The sequence below is a fragment of the Sphaerodactylus townsendi genome, linkage group LG09 (assembly GCF_021028975.2).
Source record: "Sphaerodactylus townsendi isolate TG3544 linkage group LG09, MPM_Stown_v2.3, whole genome shotgun sequence".
NCBI classification, from domain to species: Eukaryota; Metazoa; Chordata; class Lepidosauria; order Squamata; family Sphaerodactylidae; genus Sphaerodactylus; species Sphaerodactylus townsendi.
Genome location: NC_059433.1, coordinates 99,061 through 124,455, shown reverse-complemented (window position 1 = coordinate 124,455; position 25,395 = coordinate 99,061). Strand labels below are relative to the sequence as shown.

General features: G+C 49.4%; 1 protein-coding gene across 1 annotated transcript in view; it reads left to right on the top strand.

The window, feature by feature from the left end:
• LOC125439019 (collagen alpha-1(I) chain-like) overlaps positions 1 to 3,953 on the top strand; it is a 243,491-nt gene extending 239,538 nt beyond the window's left edge. Inside the window, exon 5 of the mRNA XM_048507844.1 lies at positions 3,789 to 3,953. Coding sequence (XP_048363801.1) covers positions 3,789 to 3,856 — 68 coding nt within the window. The 3' untranslated portion in view covers positions 3,857 to 3,953. The remainder of the gene's footprint in view (positions 1 to 3,788) is intronic.
• The last annotated feature ends 21,442 nt before the right edge of the window (positions 3,954 to 25,395 follow it).

The window sequence follows — 25,395 nt, the reverse complement described above, 5'->3', positions numbered from 1 at the left end:
TCGATGCAAAGAAGGCTTCAAAGAGTTGATATAAAGATATGGAGAACACGTCTGTCATGGCTGGTGCTCTTGATAGCTGAGTTGTATCTCCCTGCTTGGAGGCAGAATGCCTCTGATTGGTCACATGCTGTGGGGCAGCCAGCCGGGGAGAGACGCTCCCTGCAGGCCCTCCTTCCATGCTGTCAGTAACCCTGTTCACACGTTACAACATGTTTGCTTGCAAGAAAGAGTCAGTGCATGTTTAATTTACAAAGGCAAGTGAGGACCAGTTCCTGGATACATCACCTGTTCAGATGTGCACATGTTGAATGTAACATGAAATTACTCAACACATGTATGAGGAAAAACCCAGTGTACCCAGTACATAGTTTGTACATTCACCCTAACTTGTAGAATCCGTCCTTTGTCTGACTGAAGCACAGGATATTGATGCACCACAATTGATCTACCGGTAGTTCAGCGTGGCCATTGTTGGGTTCTTTTTCATCTCTTCCGGTCAACTTGCCCAATGGTACTTATTCTTTCACTAAAAATCCCACAGCAGATTCTTATGCCAGAGGTCTAAGCCAGATTATTCTATCAAAGGAATGTGAGAGGTATAACAGTAGCCTTTTTCATTTGATTTTGAACTACCCTGGCCAGTGTTTCAGTGAGGTCATGTGGCTTGTTACACACAGTTAGTGGTTCTACTCAGCGTGCTGTGTCCATTGGAGAACTCGTGTATCCTCTACATTTGAGAGCAAGTGTGCAGTACTGGCTATGAGCAGCGAACTCTAATATGGAGAACTGGATTTGATTTCCTACTCCTCCACATGAGCGGCGGACTCTAATTTGATGAACCAGATCTGTTTTTGCACTCCTCCACATGAAGGCTGCTGGATGACCTTGGACCAGTCACAGTTCTCTCAGAACTCTCCCAGCCCACTTACCTCACAGGTTGTCTGTGTTTTTTTTATCTGTACTGTGGTATGAAAACGGTGTAAAGGGTGTAAACGGTGTAAACGGTGGGGAAGGGAAGGGAAGGTGATTGTAAGCTGCTTTGAGACTCCTTAAAAGTTGAGAAAAGTAAGGCATAAAAACCAACTCTTCTTCTTGACAAGGCATATGGAATTTGATGTTAACCTAAGCTTTATTTATTCTACAGTGTTTGAATATCATAAAAATAATGTTTTGGCCTTTGGATTTTAGGCTGGCAGAAGTGGTTGAATGGTCATAGTTGTACATTATGCTTTTTAATAAAAGTGTTGTTTTTCTTGTCTCTTGCAACATGTACTTTGTTTTAATGTTTCACCGCCCAGAGCCCTTCGGGGGTTGGGCGGTATAAAAGTTTAATAAATAAATAAATGTGTGATTTAATTGGAGGAGATGGAGGGGCAGGCATGTCTTATGCTCTTATGTCCTGAGGTTAGTGTTTCCATGGAAACACCCAATTAGTCACTAACCAAGGAGATGGTCCATACAGCTGCCAAAACACTCTGAGAAACAGACATGAAGCTTGCAAAAGGCAGTCTGAAATGTAGTTTGCGTTATGCCAACTTGCCAAGTGTTGTTGCCAGATATATTTTTTTGGTAAGGCTGCTGGAGTGTTTTCTGAGCACACATCTTGCACCCATTTGGTAAAAGTGACATCTGTAATGCATTCTGAGAAGATAATTGTATCTGGTGCACAACACATGTGATGTTAAAAACACAATTTTTTTTAAAACAACAGACATACACATACATTCTGAGAATTGCCTCCCTCATATGTTTTCTATAAGTCATGGCAGCTGTAAAAGAGAAACCAAATTTGGAAGGATTCTTGCACTGTGTTCCACCCATTCCAAATGTTTAAGTGTCTGCCTGGTGCTTTGTGTTTGCAGAACAGAGGTCTCAATGTAGTTTTCATCTCTGAACTGTGTAAACTCTGTATATAATGTTCTTTAAAAGAAGGAAGGTGCCAGTCATGGTGAAGGGAATGTGTGTGAATGTCATGTTGGATGCTGAAAGATAGTGGTGAAGCTGAAGATTGAGGACAGAAGAAGAGAAAGAGGAGAGCGGCTACTTCAATTGACAGTAATTCAACAATTAGTGTGCAAAGCCTTCCTTTGTTACCACTGAAAGGCTGGACCAGATGGCAGGAGGTTCAGCTTAACATGAAGGGTTAGATCAGTTTGAAATGGGAAGGCGGGAGAACCATTACAGGAGAGCAGCCTGAGGTAATCCTGAGCGAGAGACAGGAAAACTGTTTGCAGCATCCTCCTTCCGAAGGTGAGCATAGCATAGCATAGCTTGAGATGATGTCTAATCCGCGGGTTTAATATCTGAGGTCGGGGTTGTCTGATTGGGGGCATGTGCCTGGGTGGGAGGGAAGGGGGTGGCCTGGCCATATTCCAGTGCTGATGGGCAGGGGATGCTATTGTACTGGAGCACAGAGAAATCGCCTGCAGAGAAGTTGTCCTAGGTGTTTGTATGCTATAATCCTTTCTATTCTGCCCCACAACCTTGTGAGAGCAGGGGTGCATGAGCTGATTTACATCAACCCTGTAAGGTTTTCAAGGCAAGAGACATTCAGAGGTGGTTTGTTGTTTCTTGCCTCTGCATCATGACACTGGTGCTTCCCATTCACATATTTGCCAGGGTCGGGGCTAAGAGTGTGTGACTGGCCCACTGCCACTCAGCAAGTTTCCATGTCAGAGTGGGGATTTAAACCTGGATTTCCCAGGTCCTAGAACCTCTGCACCACACTGGCCCTCCCAGGCTGACTGAGGCCGTGGTCATGGGGTGTCAGCCCCAGCCCTCCTCTGCCAGCAGCCCTCTTTGCTGCTACCTCTCTTAAAAACTCCAATTTGCCATGAAAGTTGGATGCAGGTATCTGGGCAAATTGGAATTGGTTTCTTCCCTGTAAACTGGGATTCAGCTGAGATTTAGGCAGTTTCCGCATGGGCCAAAAAACGGTGTAAAATGGTTTAAAATGGCATAAAAGGGTTTACACCGTTTTCATACCACTGTTTTTTGGCCCATCGCGAGAACTGCCTTGGAATCCCAGTTTGTAGGGGAAAAAAACAAACCCTGGTTTCCCTTAATTGGGATCTCACAGCAAAATGATTCAAGGCCTCTCAGATCAGGAAGTGCTCAATGGCACACAGGTGTAAAGCAGCTAGCTGTGTTCATGCCCGTTACGGAAAAATCTCTGGTTTTGGTGAGGACTGAATGTAGCTATCATTTCTACTACCATTGCCTAGAAAATGATGGCCATATTTATAAGGTATTGACATTAATGATATAATGAGTTTCTCATCTTAACAGTAGCAGCTGTTATACCAACACAGAATGAAAAGGAATAGTGTGCACAGCACATTTTGTTGAAATCTGTTAGAGAAAGGGAAAGTCCCAATAGCTCATACTGTTGATTCAAGGGTAATTCTAGTAAAACGTTAGTGTGTGATCCAAATCCTTTTGGAAGTGCAGTTCATAGATTCTGGATGAGAAATTCAGTTTGCTGTTAAGGACATGATGCTTGATGCAGGCTATCAAGCAAAGCACATGGCGCTCAGCAAGAGAACCGGTCTCTCTTGGCTCCTTTTGATTGCCAGTGCAAATCCAAAGATGTTCCAGGGTTCATATTTCAAGCTTCAGGTTTGGTAACACTGGGAGGAATTTGGGGAGTTCAATGTGTGTTGGCTTCTGCTTAGACAAACCGCAGTTCCCTGTGGCCCTATACTGTTCAGGCTCGTCTTCCACCTCTACATATTCAGTATGTGTGAGCCCATAAAAAGGTTTGGCTTGTCTGTTTTCCTCTGTCGTAGGCCGCTCTGAGGGTGAGCCTGGCTCAGGACGATTTAAAGCAGCCACGGCTTGGGACCGAGAGAGCTGAGTTGTGGCTAGCCTGGGGTGCGCGTGGCAGTTTTTCCACAGGAAGCTTTGGTGCTGGAGGTTGACTGTGGGATATGGTGAGAAATGGAGATGGTGAAAAACACATCTTTTTCACAAAGGTGAGACCTCTTGAAAATGCATGTTGGAACTGTGTGTTTTTCTATAGAAACAATTGGAATCTAAAATTGAGTTTCAGTGTTGAAAGGAAATAGTTTTGGGGCTGATCGCTTGAGCCTGAGCTGCATTTAATATGTTTCAGACAGTCCTGGGAAACCTGAAGAAGCTGGTAGTCATTTTTCCCTTGGAAACCATCTAGTGGATTCCTGACATCCATTCAACATGGGTTTCAAGAAGAGAGAAATTATTTGTAAATCCAAAACTGAAACTTCCCATATTATGCTTTTCAAAACTATGTATGTCCTCGTATGTCTGCTGGGGCAGGGGCTCCAGTGATCCAAACTAGCCTGGATGACTTTCCCCTCACGTTTAATAATAATTGATGCTCACTCTGTGCCGTGATAGTAGGTAGAAGGCTCTGGAGCAGCATGGCCACTCTCTTCATTGCCTGATACTCTCAACATTGTGGTGAGGATGCCACCCTCCAAGTGCATCCTGGATATCTCCCCGATTTGCAACTGATTTCCAGTCTAAGAAGATCAGTTCCGGGGGGGGGGGATGGCAGCTTTGGAGGGGAAGCCCTATGCTGCCACTTCCCCACTGAGCTCCTTCCCCACATCTCCAGGAATTTCCCAAGGTGGACTTGGCAACTGCATCAAGTGATGACTTGTATGTGTGAGTGAGCCATCACAGACCATTGACGTCATCTCAAACATGACGGCCAAAACACAACACAGAGCTGTTTGCAGACTTAATCCTGTCCACGTTTACTAAGAAGCCAAAGGCCTCAATGGATGTCCAGGCATTCCTAGACAGATTGGTGTCCTTCAGAGCCCCCAAAGTACTTGGACTTAGAAGTGTTATAAGTACAATTTTCCTCAGTGCTTTTTAGTAGAGTCAGTTTGTGGATTCAGTGGATTCCCTTCGAGCATCCGTATGTGAACCAGTCCTTAGAAGTTTAATTTTTTTGTTACCATCTTCTCTGGTATCTCATGAAAGAAGCTTTGACTCTTGAAAGCTTATACTCTAAAATATCTTGTGGTTTCTAAGACCCTACTTGAATCTACAGTAGATCTTTTCTAGCAACTTCTTACATAGTGCCCACTTGTACTAAAAGAAAAACTCAAGCCCTCCAAAACGGGAGGTTTCTGTTTGGTCTCCTTGACTTGCTACAAAGTTGAATTTCTATCTGTAAGGAAAAATCTTGTAGGTCTTCCTCCTCCATCTTCAAAACTTGACTGTTGTGCTGAGAACAATAACTGCTTTGTTTGCACAGGAGTGGCATCTCAGTATACAATTGTGTGATGATCACACACAGTTGTGTTCCAAGCCTCCCTCCCTCTCCCCCCCTCTCTCAAAAGCACTGCTCGAAACCACAAATTCAACCATTTCATTCCAGTCAAAAGAGAGAAGTTCACAGAGAAATAATGAACAAAACTGTGGCCAAGTGGCACCACCAGGAATTTTGTTCTTCCCGCAATAGTTTGTACTATTTTTTTTAATGCTTGCTTTCTCCTGTGGTGGCTGCACCCTTTTCTATCATAGACAATGTAAATTGTAAGCTCACTGTGTTTAAATTATTTATTACTCTGAACAAAAACTCTTGGGAGTCATGAAAATATAGACCTGAACAGCTCTGATGGGTTTAAAAAGAAACATCTGTTGGATTTTATTTCTTTTTAATATCTTTGAAATAACTTCATGTCACTGTGCTTCTAACAATAAGAAGGAGAGTTGATGGTCTTATTTGTAGGATCTTGAGTTATCAAAACCAGTGAGGTTTGAAACACCCTCATTTCTTTTCAGAATAATTTATGCCTCCCCCAATACTGTAATTGCACATTTGGAATATGTCTGCAAGATACATCTTTTTTCATGTCAGTAGTTCTTTTGCCACCCAAGGGAGAGACAGTTGCATACATAAGACAAACGGCTAACAGGTTGGAATAAACACGCAAACACTTTATTGCGGCAAATAAAATTGGCCATAGCCATCAAGTTTTATTGGCAAGAAAGAATAAGGCGCAGCAGGGGGGTCTGTTCCGTGCTGGGCAGCCATGAAGGCCGTCCCCCAGCACCCGCTTTCCTCAAACCCGCCTGTGTGAGGAAATGGATCATGGCCAAATAATGGTCAGCAGTGAAGGGTGGGCCGCTGCCTAGAGATTCCTCCGTTTGCTGTGGGGCACAAGCAAGCTCCGCCCATGCCTGGGCATCCTGACCCCTGGCTTGCTCCACCCCAAACCTCGTAAGGAGGTACCCAAAAGGGGCTAGCAAGCAGCTAACCCCAGCAAAGGATCAGTCCCCCATGTGCAAACCACCAAAGAGCTGGGCGAAACCCTGCTACCACCAAACACCTCTATTCCTTCAGCCAACAGTACAGTTCACCCCGCAGGTTTTGAAGCCAGAGCTCCATGCCCCAATCAGACAGCGGGTCCCCATCCCGCCTGTATAAAGCCTCCAAAGTGTGAGAAATGTCCAGGTGCCATATGCACCTGCCTCCCGACTCCAATACCCAGCGTGACACTGTCCGGGTCAACTGCTTAGGGTCAACGACCCCGTGCCATACCCATCACTCCAGCATCTTGGACTAGAAGAGTGTTGTATCTGGCAACATGACCGTGATGTTTTCCAAGTCCTGCAGCATAGACTGTGTCACGGGCTGGCAGACTGTAATAAAGCAATGCGTTTTACAACAGGCAAATCATTTCCTCCCAGATGAGTAACCGGGACCGTGGATGGCCCTGGCATCATGAGTGGCAATAATGTCCCACTGCACCCCTCCGATGCCCTTCCAGGAAACGCAGACTTTGTCAGGTAATCTCAGGTTCTTTCCCCATCCAGAGGAGGCAGCATATTGCGATGCCCAGTAGACGATGCTGTGACGTATTATCCAGACGTTGATCGGGCCACCTGCGGGTAGGGCTGAAACAGAGAGAGGATTAGTGATGTGATTGGGGCCTGATGTAGGCTTTGTCAGTTAGAGACTGCAATGCCCCAGGAATTGAATCCTCTCAGTAGGGAGGCCCAAAGCAACAGCAGTGGTAGCTGCACCTATGCGGAAGGAGTGCAACTCAAACTCCCTGAATGGCAGGTGCAACTTGATCAGGCATAAGCCGAAGACGCTAGCCCAGGGGTAGGGAACCTGTGGCTCTCCAGATGTTCAGGAACTGCAATTCCCATCAGCCCCTACCAGCATGGCCAATTGGCCATGCTGACAGAGGCTGATGGGAATTGCAGTTCCTGAACATCTGGAGAGCCGCAGGTTCCCTACCCCTGGGCTAGCCCCATTGGTAACGTGAGAGGCAAGACCCATCCCTGTGGATCAGTAGCGGGCCATGTTGCCAAGGACGGGCAGTCAAGTAGGCTGCCGAGCCAGTGACTGGACAGGAGGAGTCAGAAGGCATGGCTTGCATAAAAATAGGAATGCCCCGTGCCCACTGATCCATTTTAGAGCACTGCAGCAGGATGCGGATGGACTGGTCAACAACCTCTACATCGCGAAAGGCCCTGCCCCTGTGATCTGCCCGGGAGGTGGACACAAGTTCGCTGCAACAGAAAGCGCCAAAGAAAGCCAGGGGAAATGTTGCTGTAAACAACAGGGTTTCATAGCTGTTCCGGCAAACTTTGGGGAGAACAGGCACCAAGCATTTTAATAGTTCCCATGTTATGGGGCGGTGGCCGTCCAGGCTCCTAATGGAACACTTAGCCCAGCCCTTGACTGCTTGATGGGCCAAAAAGGAGCGAGAGGGGTCAGGGCATTCTGAAGCCTTGCAAAAGAAAGATATGGCAGCTAAAAACAAATGTGCTGTCTTCGCTGAGCGGCCCAAACACTGCAGGTGGTCCAAGTAACACAGTCGACTCATGAAAGGCAGTGATGGCCCAATTTTGAGAAATCCCCTGAAAGACCAAGAAAGCCTGCAGCGCCCCATGGTAGGCCCGATGTGTTGATGGGGTGAGGGAGTCCAAGACCCTCAAAGCAATGCACTGTTGTCACGGTTCCAAAGCTCGGAGGGGAACCGTTCTGGTTGTGTCTCTTCCTCTGGAGCCAGAGATCGGAATCTCTCCACCTGGGCCCAGGACAGGGCATCCGTGATGTCGTTGTTTAGTCCTGGAATGTTCTGGGCAGAAAATGAAATGTTGTTAACCAGACAGCAGATTACCAACCTCCTGACTAAGCGCATGACCTGCTCAGAGTGAGAGGACTGTTTATTGATGACTCCCACAATGGCTAAGTTGTCACACCAGAACTTAAGCAGCTGGTTTGCAAACTGCTGCTTCCAGATACAGACTGCTGCAAGGATTGGAAAAAGTTCTAAAAAAGTTAGGTCAGACAAAATGCCCTCCCGTGCCCAGGACATAGGCCATGGCTGAGCACACCATTGGCCCTGGAAGTGGACCTCAAAACCCCAGCTGCCAGATGCATCGGAATGGTCCTGCAGACTGTTCTGCAAGGGCAACGAGGCTTGCCAAAGTGACATGCCATTGTAGTGCAGTAGAAACTCCTGCCAGACCACCAGGTCAGCTATTTTTCCAGATGTGAGCCTGATGTAGTGGCGGGGTGGTGGTATTGCCCCTGGTTGCATGTGCCAAGCGGGCACAGAACGGGCGGCAGGGGGAGACTACCCGGCAGGCAAAGTTCAAATGGCCCAGCACCAACTGAATCTCTTTTAGAGTGCATTTTTGCTTCGCTCAGAGCCCCCTAATCAGCCCTAAGAGCTGAGAGAGTTTGTCCTTAGGAATGTGTGAAGTGCCCGTGACTGTGTCCAATGTGATGCCCAAGAAAACCAATATTGTGGCTGGGCCCTCTGTTTTTTTAGTGGCCAATGGGATCCTCAGCTCCCTGCAGAGCAGTTGAAAGGTCCCTGCCCCCTCTCTCGCAGTCACGGGTCCCTGCCCTACCTATGAACAGGAAATCGTCCAAATAATGCATGATGAGGGGGCTGGCAGCCTGGCACTTGGTGGCCCATTCTAGGAAAGTGCTGAATGCTTCAAAGGCAGCGCAGGCCATGGAGCAACATATGGGCATTGCCTTGTCAACGTACCAGCACCCGTCAAATTTGAAGCCTAGTAGGCAAAAGTCATCAGGGTGTATAGGGTGCAATCTGAAAGCTGACTGGATGTCACACTTAGCCAGCAATGCCCCGGGGCCACAGGAGCGGATCAGGGCAATGGCATGGTCCAGGGTGGCGTACTTTAAAGAGCTGAGGGCAGGGTCGATGAAATCATTTACTGACAACCCTTTGGGGTAGGACAGATGATGGATAAGCCTGAATTCCCCAGGTGTCTTCTTAGGTACTACACCAAGAGGAGGCACCCTCAGATTGGGAAGTGGGGGGGGGGGAGGAGAAAAGGGGCCAGCTATTCTGCCAGCAGCCCTTTGACAGATCCTCAGTGATGGAAACAACACTTTGTAAAGAACAGTAGTTTATTCAGCATCTTGAGAACAGCATGGAAAAGCCAAAACTGACTTTTCCCTGCGCAAACTGCCAGTAATATCAGTGAGGGTGCACCCCCCCCCCATGTGAACCAAAGCAGAAACATGTAGACAGTGGGATAAAGACAAAAGTTCATTAGAGTCAGCCTTGGCCAACACCTCCTGGTGAAAATGAGCAGAAACACACTACATAATATTCTACTGAAATCCCTCCCCCCCCAGCCCAAAGCAGCAAGCGGCCCCAGCACCCCATAGGTATCCTGACACCCTTTCCTTTCCGATTTTGTTGGCCAGGACTAAAGGCATATCCCTAGCGAATTTCAAATTGCCACCGTCTGTGGAAGAGCGGGGGCCTGTATTGGGGATGGAAAAGCCGACTGAAAACCCTCCCCAATGAACTTGGCAGCCGCCCTGTTGGGGTACAGTTCTAGTAGCTGGAGGAGGGCCAGGGTTTGATCCGGGGTGCGAGCCAGAGAGAGGAGGACCCCTTTATCAATGGAATCAATTGGCTCCAGAGGCTGGGTTGGTCCCTGACCTGCTGTTGCTCCTGTTATTGGAGCCAGAGGCAGGCCAGGGCCCCCAAAAGGGCTTGCAGCTCTTCCCCTTTGGACAGGAGGCCCAGGAGCAGGACTCGCAGGCACGGTCGAATTTACAGCGAGTCCGCTGGCACTGACGAGCGTTGAATTCCCAACAGATTAACCTCCCTTCCCCCTTAAAGGCCGCCTTTTTCTTGAAACTGGGGTGTTGAGGGCAGGCATAGGGCTGGACAGCAAAAGTCTAAGCCAGGTTGTACACAGCATCCCACCAGGTATTGGGAGAATATGAAACACTCTTGCGGGCTTCCTCGTCGTAGCTGAGGGCCACAGCCTCGCCTGCTGTGGAGTGGGCCCTCATAACGTTGCATTGATGGGAGATCAATTGCTAAGTGCAGGGCAGGTAAGCCTCAGCAAACAATCCGGTGTATTCATTTAAGCCCCCTAACCAGTTCTCAAAGGACCTCTCTACCCGCCCTTTGGGGGGGTTTTCTGGGCAAGCCCCGGGGGGCACCTGGGTATACAAATTCAAAGATGACTACAAGATATCCATTCAAGGCCCGGTCCCTAAGTTTCTTGGAGATGTCAAAGCCCAGCGGGTCTGGCAGCAGGGTAAAATCTGCTGAGGCAGAGAGGGGAGGGGAGGGGAGGGGCAGCCTCTGCAAATGCCTTAAGGCATTTCTCGCTCCGCTTGGCCAAAGTGGGGGGACAGGAATAGCCCCGGGAGATGCCCAATAAATCCCCTCTGAATGCATAAACTCATCATCTGATGAATACTCACTGGAGGACAAACTCTCCAAAGACGTGTGATGGCTGCAGTGGCGAGCAGACCTTCTCCTCTTTTTCTTCAGGCTCCCCCCTCATGATCAAGTAGAGGTCCCCTCACCCTCCGAAGACATGGATGCTGACACCTCCATAGCAGCCCCCTGTGTTGAAAAAGCACCCGCCTCCCCCCTTGGAGACCCTCGAGTGGTGACTGGGGGGTGCTGGGGTAGTGGGGGCCCCCCACCCAGGGCAAACTGGGCCAAACAAACTCGGCCAGGGCAGCCACAACCTGCTGCCCGTCCTTGGTTTTGGCTGTTGCCTTTTTTATTTATTTTATTTTATTTATTTATTGTTTCGATTTATAAACCGCCCCATCCCCTGGGGGCTCTGGGCGGTGAACAACATTCACATATACAATTAATTAAATCGATAACAACACTATAATACTAAAATCCATTAAAAGCTACTTAAAAACAGCGGTTTGTATCATAATAGGTGCCCTATTATGGCCAATTCAATTAAGATCACCCCAGTAAAAAGAAAAGGGAGGGGTCAGGTTCCTCTCTGGGAGGATAATAGGTGGTAAAGTGCATCAGATGGTATGTGCAAAAAGATGCAGGGGGGAAGGAGAGGGGGAGGGGGAAGGCGAGTGGGAGGGGGAAGTAAAGTGCATCAGATGGTATGTGCAAAAAGATGCGGGGGGGAAGGAGAGGGGGAGGGGGAAGGCGAGCCTTATCCCTTTTTTGGATTTAGGAGGCATGGCTGGAGTGATATGGGGGCACAACAAAGGCCCTGGAGCCGCGTATGGAGCCTGACCAAGGCTGAGAAGCAGTAGATGCAACCGCAAAAGAAGTGGGGTCGCCCTGTTGATTGCATGAGGAACCGGGCCGGGAAGTGGACAAGACCCAATGGAGCAGCAGCAAGAGGCTTGCGGCGGCGAGAGGTGTTGCGCTTCTAAACACGGTCAATGTGACCCAGGAAGTGCCTGAGGGAAGGGGGGACATGCTGAGAAAAGGCCGAGAGCCGTGGAAAAGGGGCCTGCGGTGGCAAAGTGTGTTCAGCTCTCGTGCACAGGGTAGCGAGAACCAGGAAGTGGCTGAGGGTAAAAGGCCGAGAAAAGACCCAGAGCTGATGCAAACGGCTGCGCTTGCCACTTGGGACTGAAGCGGAGGGCAAAAGGGCACCTACTTGTACCACGTGATCGAAATCTGAGCAGCGCCATGCAGATGACCGACCGCTCACCAGGCAGCAGGGCAAAGAGGGCCTGCCCGTGCCTGGCCCTGCCTTTTAAGGCAGAGGGAGGACAACGCGGGGGCTGACTTCAGGACAGCGTCCTACGTCAGCTTGTGGCCAATGGGCTGCGCAGACCCACGCATGCCTGGTTGGGCCCCCAGATGCTGCGCCGCCCGAGCGAGATGGAGGGAAAGGAAGAGCCAGGAGCACTGCCCTTCCCCCGGCTGCAATGGCAGCTGCGATGAGTTGCAGCCACTCCCTTGGCGTGGTTTATGAATTGGTATTGTGCCCCCTGCATGAACAAGCTTGTTGTCCTGCATGTGGCTATTTCATATTGCACTGGCTGTTCCTCAGTGTTTTATACTGAAAGCCAGACTATTGCGCTCTTTCTGGACCACAGGGCTAACTTTCTCTGCTGAAAATCAGGGACCAGGTTATTGCCCTGCATTTCCAATATGAAAGCACAACCTCAACAGCCTTCTGAACAGTTGCTGCACTTGGGTCTTCGGATCCTCCTTTGACACTAATCCCTGCATCACACGAGCAATAGTTGACATGAGGGAACATCAGCAGAAGGTGGCCAGGGAATGGATGGATCACTTGAAGACGGATTTTCTCCCTCTCAGATGGATTGCTCATGAATGTGCAAAATCTTACTGATTGAGTAAGAGTCCTTAACCAATGAGCCCTTCACTGAAGTTCCTGACTGCCTACAGCCCCTCCCTCTGAAAGGAGGAGGAGGAAGAAGGAGAAGAGGAGGAGGAAGAGGAAAAGGAGACTCCTGCCACTCCATGTACCTGCTGTGTCTGGGGCTTGGGAAGCGGCTTTCAGTGTTGACACTAATTGGCACTCTGATTAACCACAGTTCTCTAGGGTGGAGGGTCCTTCTCAGGATCTTGTGCTTGGGGTCTTTTAACTGGAGGTGCCAAGGAGTGTGCCTGGACTTTCTGCATGCAAGCCAAATGCTCTTTCGCTGAGTGCAACCGAGCAGCCATGCTAGTCCCTTTTATCAAAATAAAACCAAAATCTAGTGGTACCTGAAAGACTAACAGCACTCATTTCAGTATGAGCTTTTATGGGTCACATTACATAGGTATGTGATATAAAACCATAGGGGGGATTTTTATGGGGCAAGGAGAGCGGAAGGAGACTATAATTTACACCAAGCCTTGACTCCCCACTCACCTGCCCCATAAAAATCCCCCAGTAGAGTAGAGTTCAATCTCGTGTCTGTTGGAAAGTGAGCGCTGAACCATGAAAGCTCAAGTTGAAATAAATGTTGTTAGTTTTTAAGCTTCCACTAGATTTCTATTTGATTTTCCTCTGTCTCTGAGCCCTGCCTGATCAGTTTTCACAGTTAGGAGTAATCCAAATGCCTGTTGCAGGAGCCGTGACCTCTGAATCTTGGTTTCCTCAATAGAGTTGCTATAAATGATCCTCCTGTCAGGCTGATGCAGATTGTGCACAGCATATTTGTAACAAGTTGCAATCAGTATAAATGCATTCTGTTTTCCATTTATCAAAAGAGAAAGTGAGTTGATTTATAATGGTTGCAGCTCGTTATAAATATGCTGTGCGGAATGAGCCTGAGTCAATCCCGTCTTGTTCCTTTGCATGTTCCACCTGTGTTCTTCTTGGCCGGGCATTTCCACGTTTCCACAGTTATGACAGCAAGATGTTAAATTGAGTGAGAGATCAACCAGGAAAGGGGTTAATGTTGAATTAACAGCTGGCATGCATGAAAGAAAGCTAAATTCATCATCACCAGCAATAGAACATTTTGCTACTATCCAGAACTAATTTTTAAGATTTTCCTTTCACATGGCATCATCCCTGCTGCCTTCAATTATCTTCTAACTAACTTTTTACAAAAAAGCTTACTTTTAACTTCTGTGGGAAAAACTTTTAAAATAATTGTTAGCAATTACCTCAACTGTACTGAATGTCAAGAGATTTGCCAAGTTTGAATTGGTATGCAAATGCCTAATGTAGGAGTCTCCAAATCCCCAGGAAATACATAATCAGTTTTCCATTTAATTTAGGCTTTATCATTTATTATTAAGGGATGTGATAACAGCGCAGGAGGAAAAGCAGTTGGGATATATCAGAATATACCTTGAGGTTTCTCTCAACTACCTTAAAGTGTATCTCCTGTGAATGTGACTGTAACGGGGTGCTTTAAATTCCAGGCGAGGGAGAGATACTACCCCCCCACTAGCCACCAACTGTAACGGAACGTGTGTGGCCTACAATCAAGGTTCCCACTAAACTGACCAGTGGGGTTTCCTTTGCCACCCAAAATATCCTAGACTAGTGTTTAGGGATCTTCTTTTTACTCTGCTGCCACCATTAAAGAGAAGGAACTAGGAATCCCAAAACTGCTGCTGGCTGCCAAATATAATAAAGGATCCCACCTCACCTTTGCTCTTGGTCTGAGAGGAATGTCCTTCAGAGTCCCATATACAAAAATGGAGGGAACTCAAAATTGGCTGGGATTCTAGTCTCACAGACAGGCACTCTTCAACCCCGCACACACAAATGCAGACTGGCACAAGGGTCACTTGAACACAACAAATTACATTTATTTTAAAAACAAGAGAAAGGCTTCTTTAACTGGCTCAGAGAGGTACTAACGCTTGATGGTTTCACTTAAAAATTACAGAACTTCAGATGTTACTTAGGTTTCACACACAGAGAGAGACACGCAGGTGTCTCTTCAGGAATGATTTTGCTTTAGATCTACTAACTTTCTTCACAGACAGACACTAGTTCTTTCTGATCCACAACCCACTGAATACACACACACACACACAGCCTATGCCCAGTGAGATTCAGGCACACATAGCCTCCCTCTCTCACATTAGTCCCAATTTGGCTTCACTGCCACTGGCTCGGGCTTTTCCCAGACTGGTGTTACACAGGGGTAGGGCAGACTCTAGGTCTGGACAGTATTCACTGTCAAGCCACTGACTGGCGCATCACTTTGCACCAAACTCAGGGCCTCCTTTCTCTGATGAGCCTCCTTAGCTTGTAGAGTGACTGGACTTCGGTCAGCTAACTCGGCTGAGACAGAATCCTTCACCTTCAGACCTGACAGGCCGCTCTCTGTCAAACTCTGGCTCTTCCTGAATCTCTCTCCCAATCTTGAATCCCCTCTGACAGGCACTGCACTGTCTTATTTATACTGCTCGCACTTTGGCTCCCCCTAACCCTGACCATAGGCAACTGTGCCTCTGCTCGACCAATCAAGTGGGTTCTCTAGTATAGTGGAGCCTTCTGTATAACTCTGGCTGTCACTAAGACCTTTTCATTAGGCCTTTCACACACACCAGCCCTTCAGTGTGGGCGCATCTGTTACAGCGACCAATATGGAACTATACAATCAAAACCATTAACAAAGTGCCAACTACATTGAATCACTGTGGTTGAGATCCAGAACCAGCCATGTACAAACCACTCCTTGCTTTTTGCAAGAGCTGGCATTTTGTTCTGGCAGAACAGCACCAGCACTTCATCAGGATCTGCTCAAAAAGGCTCCCTGATCTTGGAAGAGCTGTTTAGGGTCACTGAGAGTCAAACTAAACATTATAAATGGCACAAGTTCCCCGCAAGAATATGCAGCTATACTGTACTTCCTAGTTCCCAGAGGAAACTCTTGAGTCATGGGAAGCAGGGTCTGATTTGGAAGAGAACTGTTGCACATGAGAAGGAGTAATTCCTGCCCTCTTTCCTGTGTGGTTTTCTCCAGTAGAAACAGTTCAGGAGCAGCAAGCGGAGTCAATCCACGTACAAACTGAGGAAGCAAATCAGAGTCATCAGCTTTGTAGGAAACAGCTGAAACATTACTGGCTCATTGTCCCTGCTGGGTTAGCAGCTGCAATGTCACTCTCCTGACACCTCCAGCACAGTAGAGACGAGGCCAGCAGCCCCCTCTAGGCACCCTGCCATAGTAGTGCATACGGGAAGGCCAGAACTGTGAGCAGCAGACCAAGAGAATCAGGGACAGGAAACTCAAGCCAAGCATCAGGAAGTGTAGCATAGAGAGGAAACCTTTACCGGAGAGTAACCTAGTCTTACCATGCGGCTGTTGTTTTGAGAAGGTCAGGGAGTGGTTGCATCGGTGTTTGGCATGTAGAGCAAAATAAGTAATGGCATGAACCACTTCTGATATCTTACATCAGGCTCTTGCATACCAATTCAAACTATGACCCAGAAGTAGTTCTGCAGCTACCTAAGTAGCAGGGATCAGGCAATACTAGACTTTTTTGGCCCTGACCTAGATAGCCCAGGCTAACCTGATCTCATCATCTCCGAAGCTGCAGTCATCCCCAGAATAAGATTGCTGCCATCTTGCTTTTTAATGTCCCCTCTGGCAACTTGTTTGTGATCCATCGTCTGCTTTTACCTTTTGCCAGTAGCAGAAAGGGCTGTCAAATTGCAATCAACTCATAGTGTTTCTGTAGGGTTTTCAAGACATGTCCACAGGTGGTTTGCTGTTGCCTGTCTTTGCACCCCAACCCCAGACATCCTTGGTGGTCTCCCATCCAAGTGTTAGCTAGGACTGCTCCTGCTTATCAGCAGAGATTTCAAGGCAAGATGAGGTGGTTTCCCATTACCTGCCTCTGCGTAGCAACCCTGGACTTCCTTGGCGGTCTCCTGTCCAAGTACTAATCAAGGCTGACTCTGCTTAGCATCCAAGATGTAATGAGGTGGGCTAGCCTGGCCCATTTCTCCTTTTACTAGACCTGATGAATCTGCAATAGAAGAACTGATAGATCTGCAGTGGTGGAACCAAACCGCTAGGGGGAAAGGTTTGCAGTGTGGAGTACAGTTGCTATAGAAAGTCGTTGTGCTCTTTAATTCCATTTTCCAGCCCATCATAACACTGAGCCCAGTGATTCGTAGTCTTCTGTGCATGGTCTGAACTACCAAGTCGCTGGACTCTTTTGGGTCTGTACTTTTCAAAATGTAAAAAATGTTCCGTGACAGCCAGTTGTCCTAGAGACAGCCACACTCCAGGCCAGGGCGGAGGGAAGCACGTCTTGTACTAGAATACTCCTGCATTGTTATTTTGGGCCACTGTTGTTCTCTGTGTTCTTGGCAGGCCTTAGTCCCATTTTTATTTGGGATGGCAAATGACCAAAGGCTGAAGGGACCTTGCCAGATTTCACACAAACCTCAGTTGAAAACCTCTCTTTTGTGAAGCACAGTTTGGAGAAGAAACCGTCTAGCACAGGTGCTTTCCCCCACTATGTAGCGTGCCATCTTTTATGAGTGTGGGACCCACCCCTTCCTCACCTTATGTCTGCAGATGAGAGATCCATGGATATCCAGCAGAAGTGACATCTGGGTGGTCTTTATATCTTTGGCCAGGTTGGTTAGATGTCAGTATTTTACCAGTAATACAAAATGAAATATTTTAAGAGCTATTAGCAACCTGTATAAGCAAGAACTCTACTAGTTTTTGGAAGCCCCTGGCCAAGAGGCTGCCTTGAGGTGGTGCCCCAGCCACTGCCTTGCAGAATGAAGAGCTGAAGGGGTTAAGCAGAGGTGGGATCCAGCAGGTTCTCACAGGTTCCCGAGAGTAGGTTACTCATTATTTGTGTGTGCCGAGAGGGGGTTACTAATTGGTGATTTTGCCATGTGATTTTTGCCTTAATTATGCCCTTCCTCCACTCCTCAGCAGTAGCGCGCAGAACTTGAAGCAGTCTAGCAGGAGCTGCGTGGCAGCCTGCGCCTGTGTGCATTCGTTTCCCACCCAAGGACCGGCACAGCGGCTGCGTCCTTGCCACAGCCCCGCCCAGCAATGCCCCGCCCTGAAATGCCTGGCCACGCCCCCATAGAGCCCCGCCCAGCCCCATTGGCGCTACGCCACTGTTTGAATCCCACCACCATGGGAACCTGTTACTAAAATTTTTGGATCCCACCACTGGGGTTAAGCCCCTTTTCAGACATTAAAATCCTGTAGTATATGTGGCCACCAACTGCACACAAGAGGAGCCGATGCTACCCACAACCCTTCCAATATGTGTGGTCACCATGTTGTACAAGCAGAGACAGGGTTTTATTTGTTCATTTATTTTATTCATATCCCACTTTTCATTTCCTCTCGTTTATTTTGTCTTCACAACAACCCTGTGAGATAGGTTAGGCTGAAAAAATATGACTGGCCGAAGGTCTCCCAGTGAGCCTCCATGGCATGAGTGGGGATCATTCCAACACTTTTAACCACTGCCGCACGCTGGCATGCATATTTCTCATGTTTCAGTATACGTGAACCCAAAACCTGAAAAATCCACTGCTCAGTTTATGCATAGAACATATGGCGGCCATGTCTGTCAGGAAGATTGCTGCCAGTGCGTGATCCTATTATGTGCAGTTGATAGGCTCCCCACAGGCATGGTGATAACATCTGGAAAGGTCTGCAGTTTCTGGATAGTTCCCTTGCTCAGTTGAGAGGAGGTTGGGGGGAGTTCACCCAACTAAAATGGACCTTTGGTACCCTGGACAGGAGAGGAGAGCAAGGTTACGTCTTGTGCTTTCTCTGAGCCACTTCAGCCATTGCAGAAGGGTTGTGTAAATGCTTTTCTAACTGTAGAAGTTGGAAATTGACATGCTAAGATTTTCCTTTGCCTTTCGGTTTCTTATGAGACATTACAACAAAGAGTTCGGTCAGTTGAGTTAGTCCTTCTGTGGAGTTAAATCAGTCCTGACAGTTCATGCCAGCCACCCCCACCCCAGACCCTTTGATTCTTGTAGGGCTTGAGCCTGAGGCCAGTTCTGTGACAATTTTTAGAACAGAGAAGAGTCTGGATTTACGTTTGCTATCCTGAGAGCAGAAGGGTTGACAGTCCTGCCTAGCATGTATCTCCGTGTCAGGGAAATGCACCTTGTATGAGGCCCAGGTCCCAAGTTATATTGCCATGACCCAATCTAGCTTATCACAGTTAAGGATGCCGGTGTCAGACTCTCAAACGTGGAAATAACAGAGACCGTAGGAAAGTCCTAAAGCAGTTTATTTCTTACAACGCATAGAGTAACAATAGAAAGCTAGAGAGCTTAGATCCAGAGACTATATGCTTCAACCACCCCCTTTTCGCCCCGCACCAAATGTCCCTTACAGTTTCTACACTACAGAGCTTCAAAGAATCTGGGAACCGTTCACACCTTCTTGCAGATGAGCTGGCGCCAGGAGGTTCCCAGGAAGGGAAGAGGGAAACAGGAAAGCTGTTACAGGAAAACATTTGCAATTCTTACACAGCAAGACATCTAGGCACTGACAGACTTGGTCCTGACATTCCGCTCCCCTTAAGACCTCCCCCACTCCTGGGAGATCGGGGTAGGCCCAGTGAAACGGGGTAAGCCCGGTGCCAATTGTCCCGAGACGACCTCAAAGGGGATTTTCCTCGTGCTGCTATGCACTGCGTTATAGGCGAATTCAGCAAAAGGCAGCAGGTCAACCCAATTGTCTTGCTGTAAATTAATGTAACACCATAGATACTGTTCAAGAGTTGCGTTCGCACGTTCGCTCTGACCGTCAGTAGCTGTGTGAAACGCTGACGAAAGAGCTTGTTCCGTACCCAGCAGCTTCAGAAAGTGCCGCCAGAACTGCAAAATGAACTGCCCGCCACGGTCTGATAGGAGCAGCGTGGAGCCGGTAGACGTGAGTTACAAACAAGCGAGCCAACTTGCTCGCCGTCGGCAGCGAGGCGCAAGGGACAAAGTGCGCCTGCTTTGAAAACAAGTCCACAACCATCCAGATCACCCACTTCCCTCTGCTGGACGGGAGATTAGTGATGAAATCCATAGAAACCACCTTCCAGGGCGCGGGGGACGCCGGCAGGGGCTGGAGGAGACTGGACACCTTCCCTTGCACCCTCTTGGCCATCGCACATATAGGGCAACCTTTCACATAAGCCTCCACATCCCCCCTCAATGTTCTCCACCAAAATTGTCTATGGGCCAAATGCAACGTTTTCACAAATCCAAAGTGACCTGCCATTTTTACATCATGGGAGCCCTGTAAAGCAAGGAGGCACGCTGCCAGAGGCATATAGAGTCGATCTCCTTCCACCAGAACTCCCCCCGCTTTTCCAGCAGGTCACCACCTTCATCCCACGGCACTTCAAGGGCCCCTGCCCCCTGTAGGGCCTCCTCCAGCGGTAAAGGATTCAATACAATTGTTGATAATGGGGACAGCCGCCTGGCCTTGACTGCATTCCATAACCCGGGCGATGGGCCAGCTTCTGCCGCGAAGACCTTATCTCTCTGCGAGGGAGATGAGACCTCCGTTCCATATAGGAATCCGGGAGGGGGGGATGGGATGGACAGAGTTATAACCTGTGCCTCTGGCGGGAGACCTTATTCCTGCCACGGCGTGTAATGCGGAGCTTTCTAAGATGTCTGAGATAAACGGTCTTTTACACCCAAAAAAGCCTTTTATTTCTGCTTCTATGTGGAATTCCTTACACCTCAGCGAGGTGGGAACGGCCGGGGGGCTGGAAGCGAAGCGCCCGCCCGACTATGAGTGATGACTTCCCAAGAAACGCTCAGCTGAGAGGGAGAAAACACCGTCCCTAACTGGAGGCGGGGTCCCCCAGGGAAGGATCTGGCAACCGAGACAAAGCATCAGCCAGGCCTTCCCGGGGAGGAAAATGCAAAGTGAAATTGAAGCGGGAGAAGAAGTCAGCCCAACGAGTTGCTTGGCGGACAACTTCCACGGGCTACGCGTGAGAGCACCGCCAAGTTCTGATGGTCAGTCCACACCTCGAAAGGGAGGGCCAGCTCCCTCCAGCCAGTGACAGCAAGCGGTCAAAGCACATTTGATCACTCCCGTCACCTTGTCACCAACTGTCCAGTGACGCTCAGCCCCCGAAAACTTGCGGGAAAGATAGGCGCAGGGATACAACCTCCCATCTTCCCCTTTCTACAGTAGGGCCACGCCCATAGCCTTGTCCGAAGCATCAACATGCACAACAAAGGGCGTAGAGGGGTCGCCATGGCATAAGAGGGGCTCCGACGTGAAGGTGCATTTGAGCGCCCGGAATGCCGCCTCGCATTCCGGCGACCACGGCAGCGGAGCCGAAGGCCTTCGTCGCCCCTGGCCCCTTCATCGCGTAGCAAATCGGGTGAGAGGGAGTGCCAGCCAGGCAAAGTCCCGGTATAAAATCTGATAGACGTTTATTTATTTATTTGTTCCACTTTTTTATACCGCCCTCCCCCAAAGAGCTCAGGGCGGTTTAAGGCATAAATACAAACAGAGTGGATAAACAGAATAAAATACTAAAAATTAATATCAGTTAAAATGCGAAGCGCTCCAAATTCATAATCATTTAAAACGAAGATGGCTGTTCGACCATTAACTCCTCTAACTCCTCTGAGAGGGGAACAGCCGGATCTTAGTTGATTACAATGGGCACCTCATCAGCAGCCGGCCTCCCCAAAAGCCCGGCGCAAGAATAACTCAGTCTTTACAGAGGCCTCTGCCGGAACTCATGTAGGAATCCCACAGGGCCCGGACAGCTGGAGGAAGAGCATTCCACAGGCAGGGCCAGGGCCATAAAAGCCCTGGCCCTAGTGGAGGCCAGCCAGCATCGCATAGAGGGGCGGGGATCTCCAGTAAATTGGCCTCTGCCAAAGCCGCAGAGACCGACGTGGGACATATATGGGGCCAGACGGTCCCTGAGGTAACGAGGGTCCCAGACCAGCCGTAAGGCCTTAAAGCGTTAACACCAATACCTTGAAGACGATTCGGAAGATTCCAACTGGGAGCCAGTGCAAACAGTGCAACATCGGCGTGATGTGATCTCTAGATAGCACCGCCCGATGAGCAAACGAACCGCCGCATACTGGACCAGTTTAAAATTTCCAGATCAGCCTCAAGGGTAGGCCCGCGTAGAGCCGAAGTTGCAATAGATCTAATCTGGAGGTGACTGCTGCATGAATCACTGTGGCCAGATCTGCCTGGGAGAGGAAGGCGGCCAGCCGCCGGGCCTGGCGAAGATGGAAAAACGCGAACCTGGTTACACATGGAGGCCACCTGGGTTCTCCATAGAAAGTGACGAATCCAGGTGGGACCCCAGGCTGCCGTAAACCGAGGGGCCGGGTGCCAATAGAGACCCTCCCACACAAGCGGCTGAAAGCCCTCTCCCCAGCGACCTAGCCAAAGGATTTCCATCTTTTGCTGGATTCAGTTTTAACCTGCTCTGGCGTCAACCAACCAGCAACCGGCCTCCAAACAATGCTTTTCAGCCCAGAGCTGCAGGGGCGTGTGTCTGCTCCCCCCCCCTCCATCGACAGAATGAGCTGGGTATCATCCAGCATACTGGTGATGACACTTCCAGCCCAAAGCTCGCGGCTTACCAGTCTCGAGCAGAGGGGTGCGCATATAGATGTTGCTAAAAAACAGTGAGGGGACAACAGCTCCCTGAGAGCACACCGCCAATGAAAGCTCGGCACCTCCGGGAAGCTTGGTCCCCGCATTCCCACTTCTGCTGACTCCGGTCCCGGAGAAATGAGGCAATCCATTGAAGGACAATACCCGCGACTCCGGAAAGCGGCCAGGCGGTGGGTCAAAAGATCGTGGGTTTCGACCACATCAAACGCTGCGGTGAGATCCAACAACACCAGCAGCGCCGATCCGCTCGTCGGTCAAGCGTTTCGCATACGCCGCATCTGTGACGGCGACGCAGAACGAGTCTCCGCCCCATGCCCAGCACGCGAAACCCGGACTGGAAGGGATCAAGACCGATGCGCCCTCCAGAAACGCCTGAAGGCTGCTCCAACACCACTCTCTCAATTACACTTCCCCAGAAACGTAAAGATTCGAAACGGGGCAGTAATGGTGGCCGGATCACTGGGATCTAACAACGGTCTTTTTTAAGAGTGGGCGGACCACCGCCTTCGCCAACTCCACCCGGACAAACTCCCCTTTGTTGGTGAAGCCCAGGAATGACGAGCTGCAACTGGCGCCTGGTGCTGCGGGCTAAGGCTCGCCACTGCACCACATCTCGCAAACTCTTACCCGGGTCCATCTTCCAACCCCCGGCTGGAAGATCCAGTAACCCAGAAAATCCAGCTGCTCCTTATGAAAGTCACATTTAGAAAAAGCTTCCACGAAGATAGGTCATTGTTGAGGAGCCACTGTAGCACAGCGCCTGTAATGCGGGTTGCGCACGCGTGCTCCTCCTCCAACTGGGAGTAAATTGCAGCACATTGTCCAAATACACTCACCACCCCCTTGAACAACAGAAAGTCCTGGAGCACCTCATTTATCCAAACACATGAAAGTCCCCGGAGCCCCGGGATGTAATCCAAACGTGGAGGACATCATCGTAGGCAAACTGGCTCAGCCCTGCGTCTGTTGAAAGCCGTCAGGTGCTCATAGCCCTTGGCGACATCGCGCACCCGGTAGTAGGTTTCCCACGCAAAGGTAGTAGGTTTCCACCGCCCAGAGCGCCTTATAGGGGATGGGGCTTTTGGCTCTACAAATATAATAATAAAATAAAAAATAAATAAAATAAAGTCCAACTTAGTGAAAATCTTTGCTCCCCGCCTAAGCAACTAAGTAAGTCCTTGATCAGTGGGGAGGGGGTACTATGTTACAGGCGGAGACTGCGTTCAGTCCCCGTATAGTCAGTGCACAAGTGCAGGGAGCCATCGCTTTTCCTTAATAATACCCTAACAGGGACCAGGGTGCAGCAAAGTCACTGGTCACCCGCTTTATAAAGCCCCGCTTCAAATTTTTGTCCAAAAACTCCTGAAGCACCTGGGCTTTCGATGGACTCCATGGGGTAAAGACGGTTTTTTGTGCATCTTAGCCCCAGGGGAGTAATCCTTGATCTTACAGGTCAGTCTTCTTAGGGTGGGGCGGCAGCTTCGCCGCGATCTCCGCCTCTTCTTTGAACACCCTTTGGAGGTCCCGAGGTAGGGCTTGAGGGATAGCCAAGAGACGCCCAGTGCACTCCCAGCCTTCCTCGTGGGAGACCCCCCGCTTCGCATCTGGGCGGGGGGCCCAGACATATGGTCACACGCAAGGGGGGGGTCAACAACAAATCCCGAATGGAGTTGGTGGACCAGGAGATATCCAGATCGCGGGTCCCGCTAAACCAAGGCACCCCCCCAGCACCAGGGAATATTTGCTCACCTCCGGCGATGATGAACTGCTGCTCCTCCAGGTGCCCCCCCCATCGAAAAGCAGGACCGGACTCCGTCCAATGCGTGAGCCGGGTGGGGCGCTTCATTTGTGCCCCCCATCCATCTGCTCCAAGCACGTGATGTGGCAGCCGCAAGGGGACCCGGGCTGTAGCCCCAGCACTGGGTTACAAGGGCCAGTTGCATTTCAGGCAGCGGGTGCATCCCGAAGTCAACAAGGGCCTGGCGACTGCACACTCAGTCCCACAAGTCTGGTTTGACCACAGTCACTGGGAGAAAGGAACGGGCCGTTGGTTCCACTCACCGCCAATTCTGCACCCTTCGAGGAAGCGACCTGGCGCCGGGCGTACTTTCCAGGCCAGGTTGCTGTTGTTTCCACCCAGAGAGGTAGCACAATACCGGGCCATGGTGACGGGCGTGAGCCAACCTCCCTGGCGTGGGTGGTACATGCAGGTTAACGGGCTGGAGATCTTCGCTTCTATGTGGAGGTAGCTTCACTGAAACAACGGGGCAACCTCCTCCGCTGGCTTCCCCTCGTCCCTTCCTATCCGAGAGGGCACCTCCCAGCTCATGGTGGGCAAGGAGGCAAGCGGAATCACTTTATGCCTTTCGACGGCGGGCGCACTCGAGGCTTTTGCCAGAGTTGCAGTGGTGAGGAGCACAAGGTGGCGGTGTGACCGGTAAGAAAACCCGGACTCTCCGGTGGTGCCCGCCAGTGGCGCCAGTGAAGAGCCGGACGCACTCCGGGTCCGGCGGAAGTCCCCATTTCAAGAAGGCTGTAAGCTTGAGGACTACAAGTTGGTGTCCGGCGTGAGGTAAGTTCGACCTCCGAGGAGGTGGGTGGTCCCGAGTCCAGCCGCAGGGAGTCGGCGGGAAACGTTGGAGGCAAAGTGCAACTCTGTTTTCTGAAAGAAAAAAATACCAAAACTGAAGCAAGGTTGTTTCTTTCAAGAAGTTAGGAATCAGAGTGTTTTCTGAAATTCCTTTATCCTCGCCCTTTCTTATTCCGTCCGTACATATACCCAAAATATCAAGTGCAGGTTGAAAAAAGCGAATCAGGCTGTAGCCTTCTCTGAAGTGAGTCTGGTAACCTTAGGACAGAAATGTGTGACTATCCAAAAGAGAAAAAATAGTTGGCACTAAGCCAAGCATATTTGCACATGATTATAATGCAAATTTTCATTCTAAGCGAAATTTTTTCTTTCGGATTTTTTTTTCATCAGTGCTTCCCAATTGTCTCTCAGGAAATTAAAGTGGAAGGATTCTTAAAGAGGACTTGAGTGTTCATTGATTTTTTACTTATCA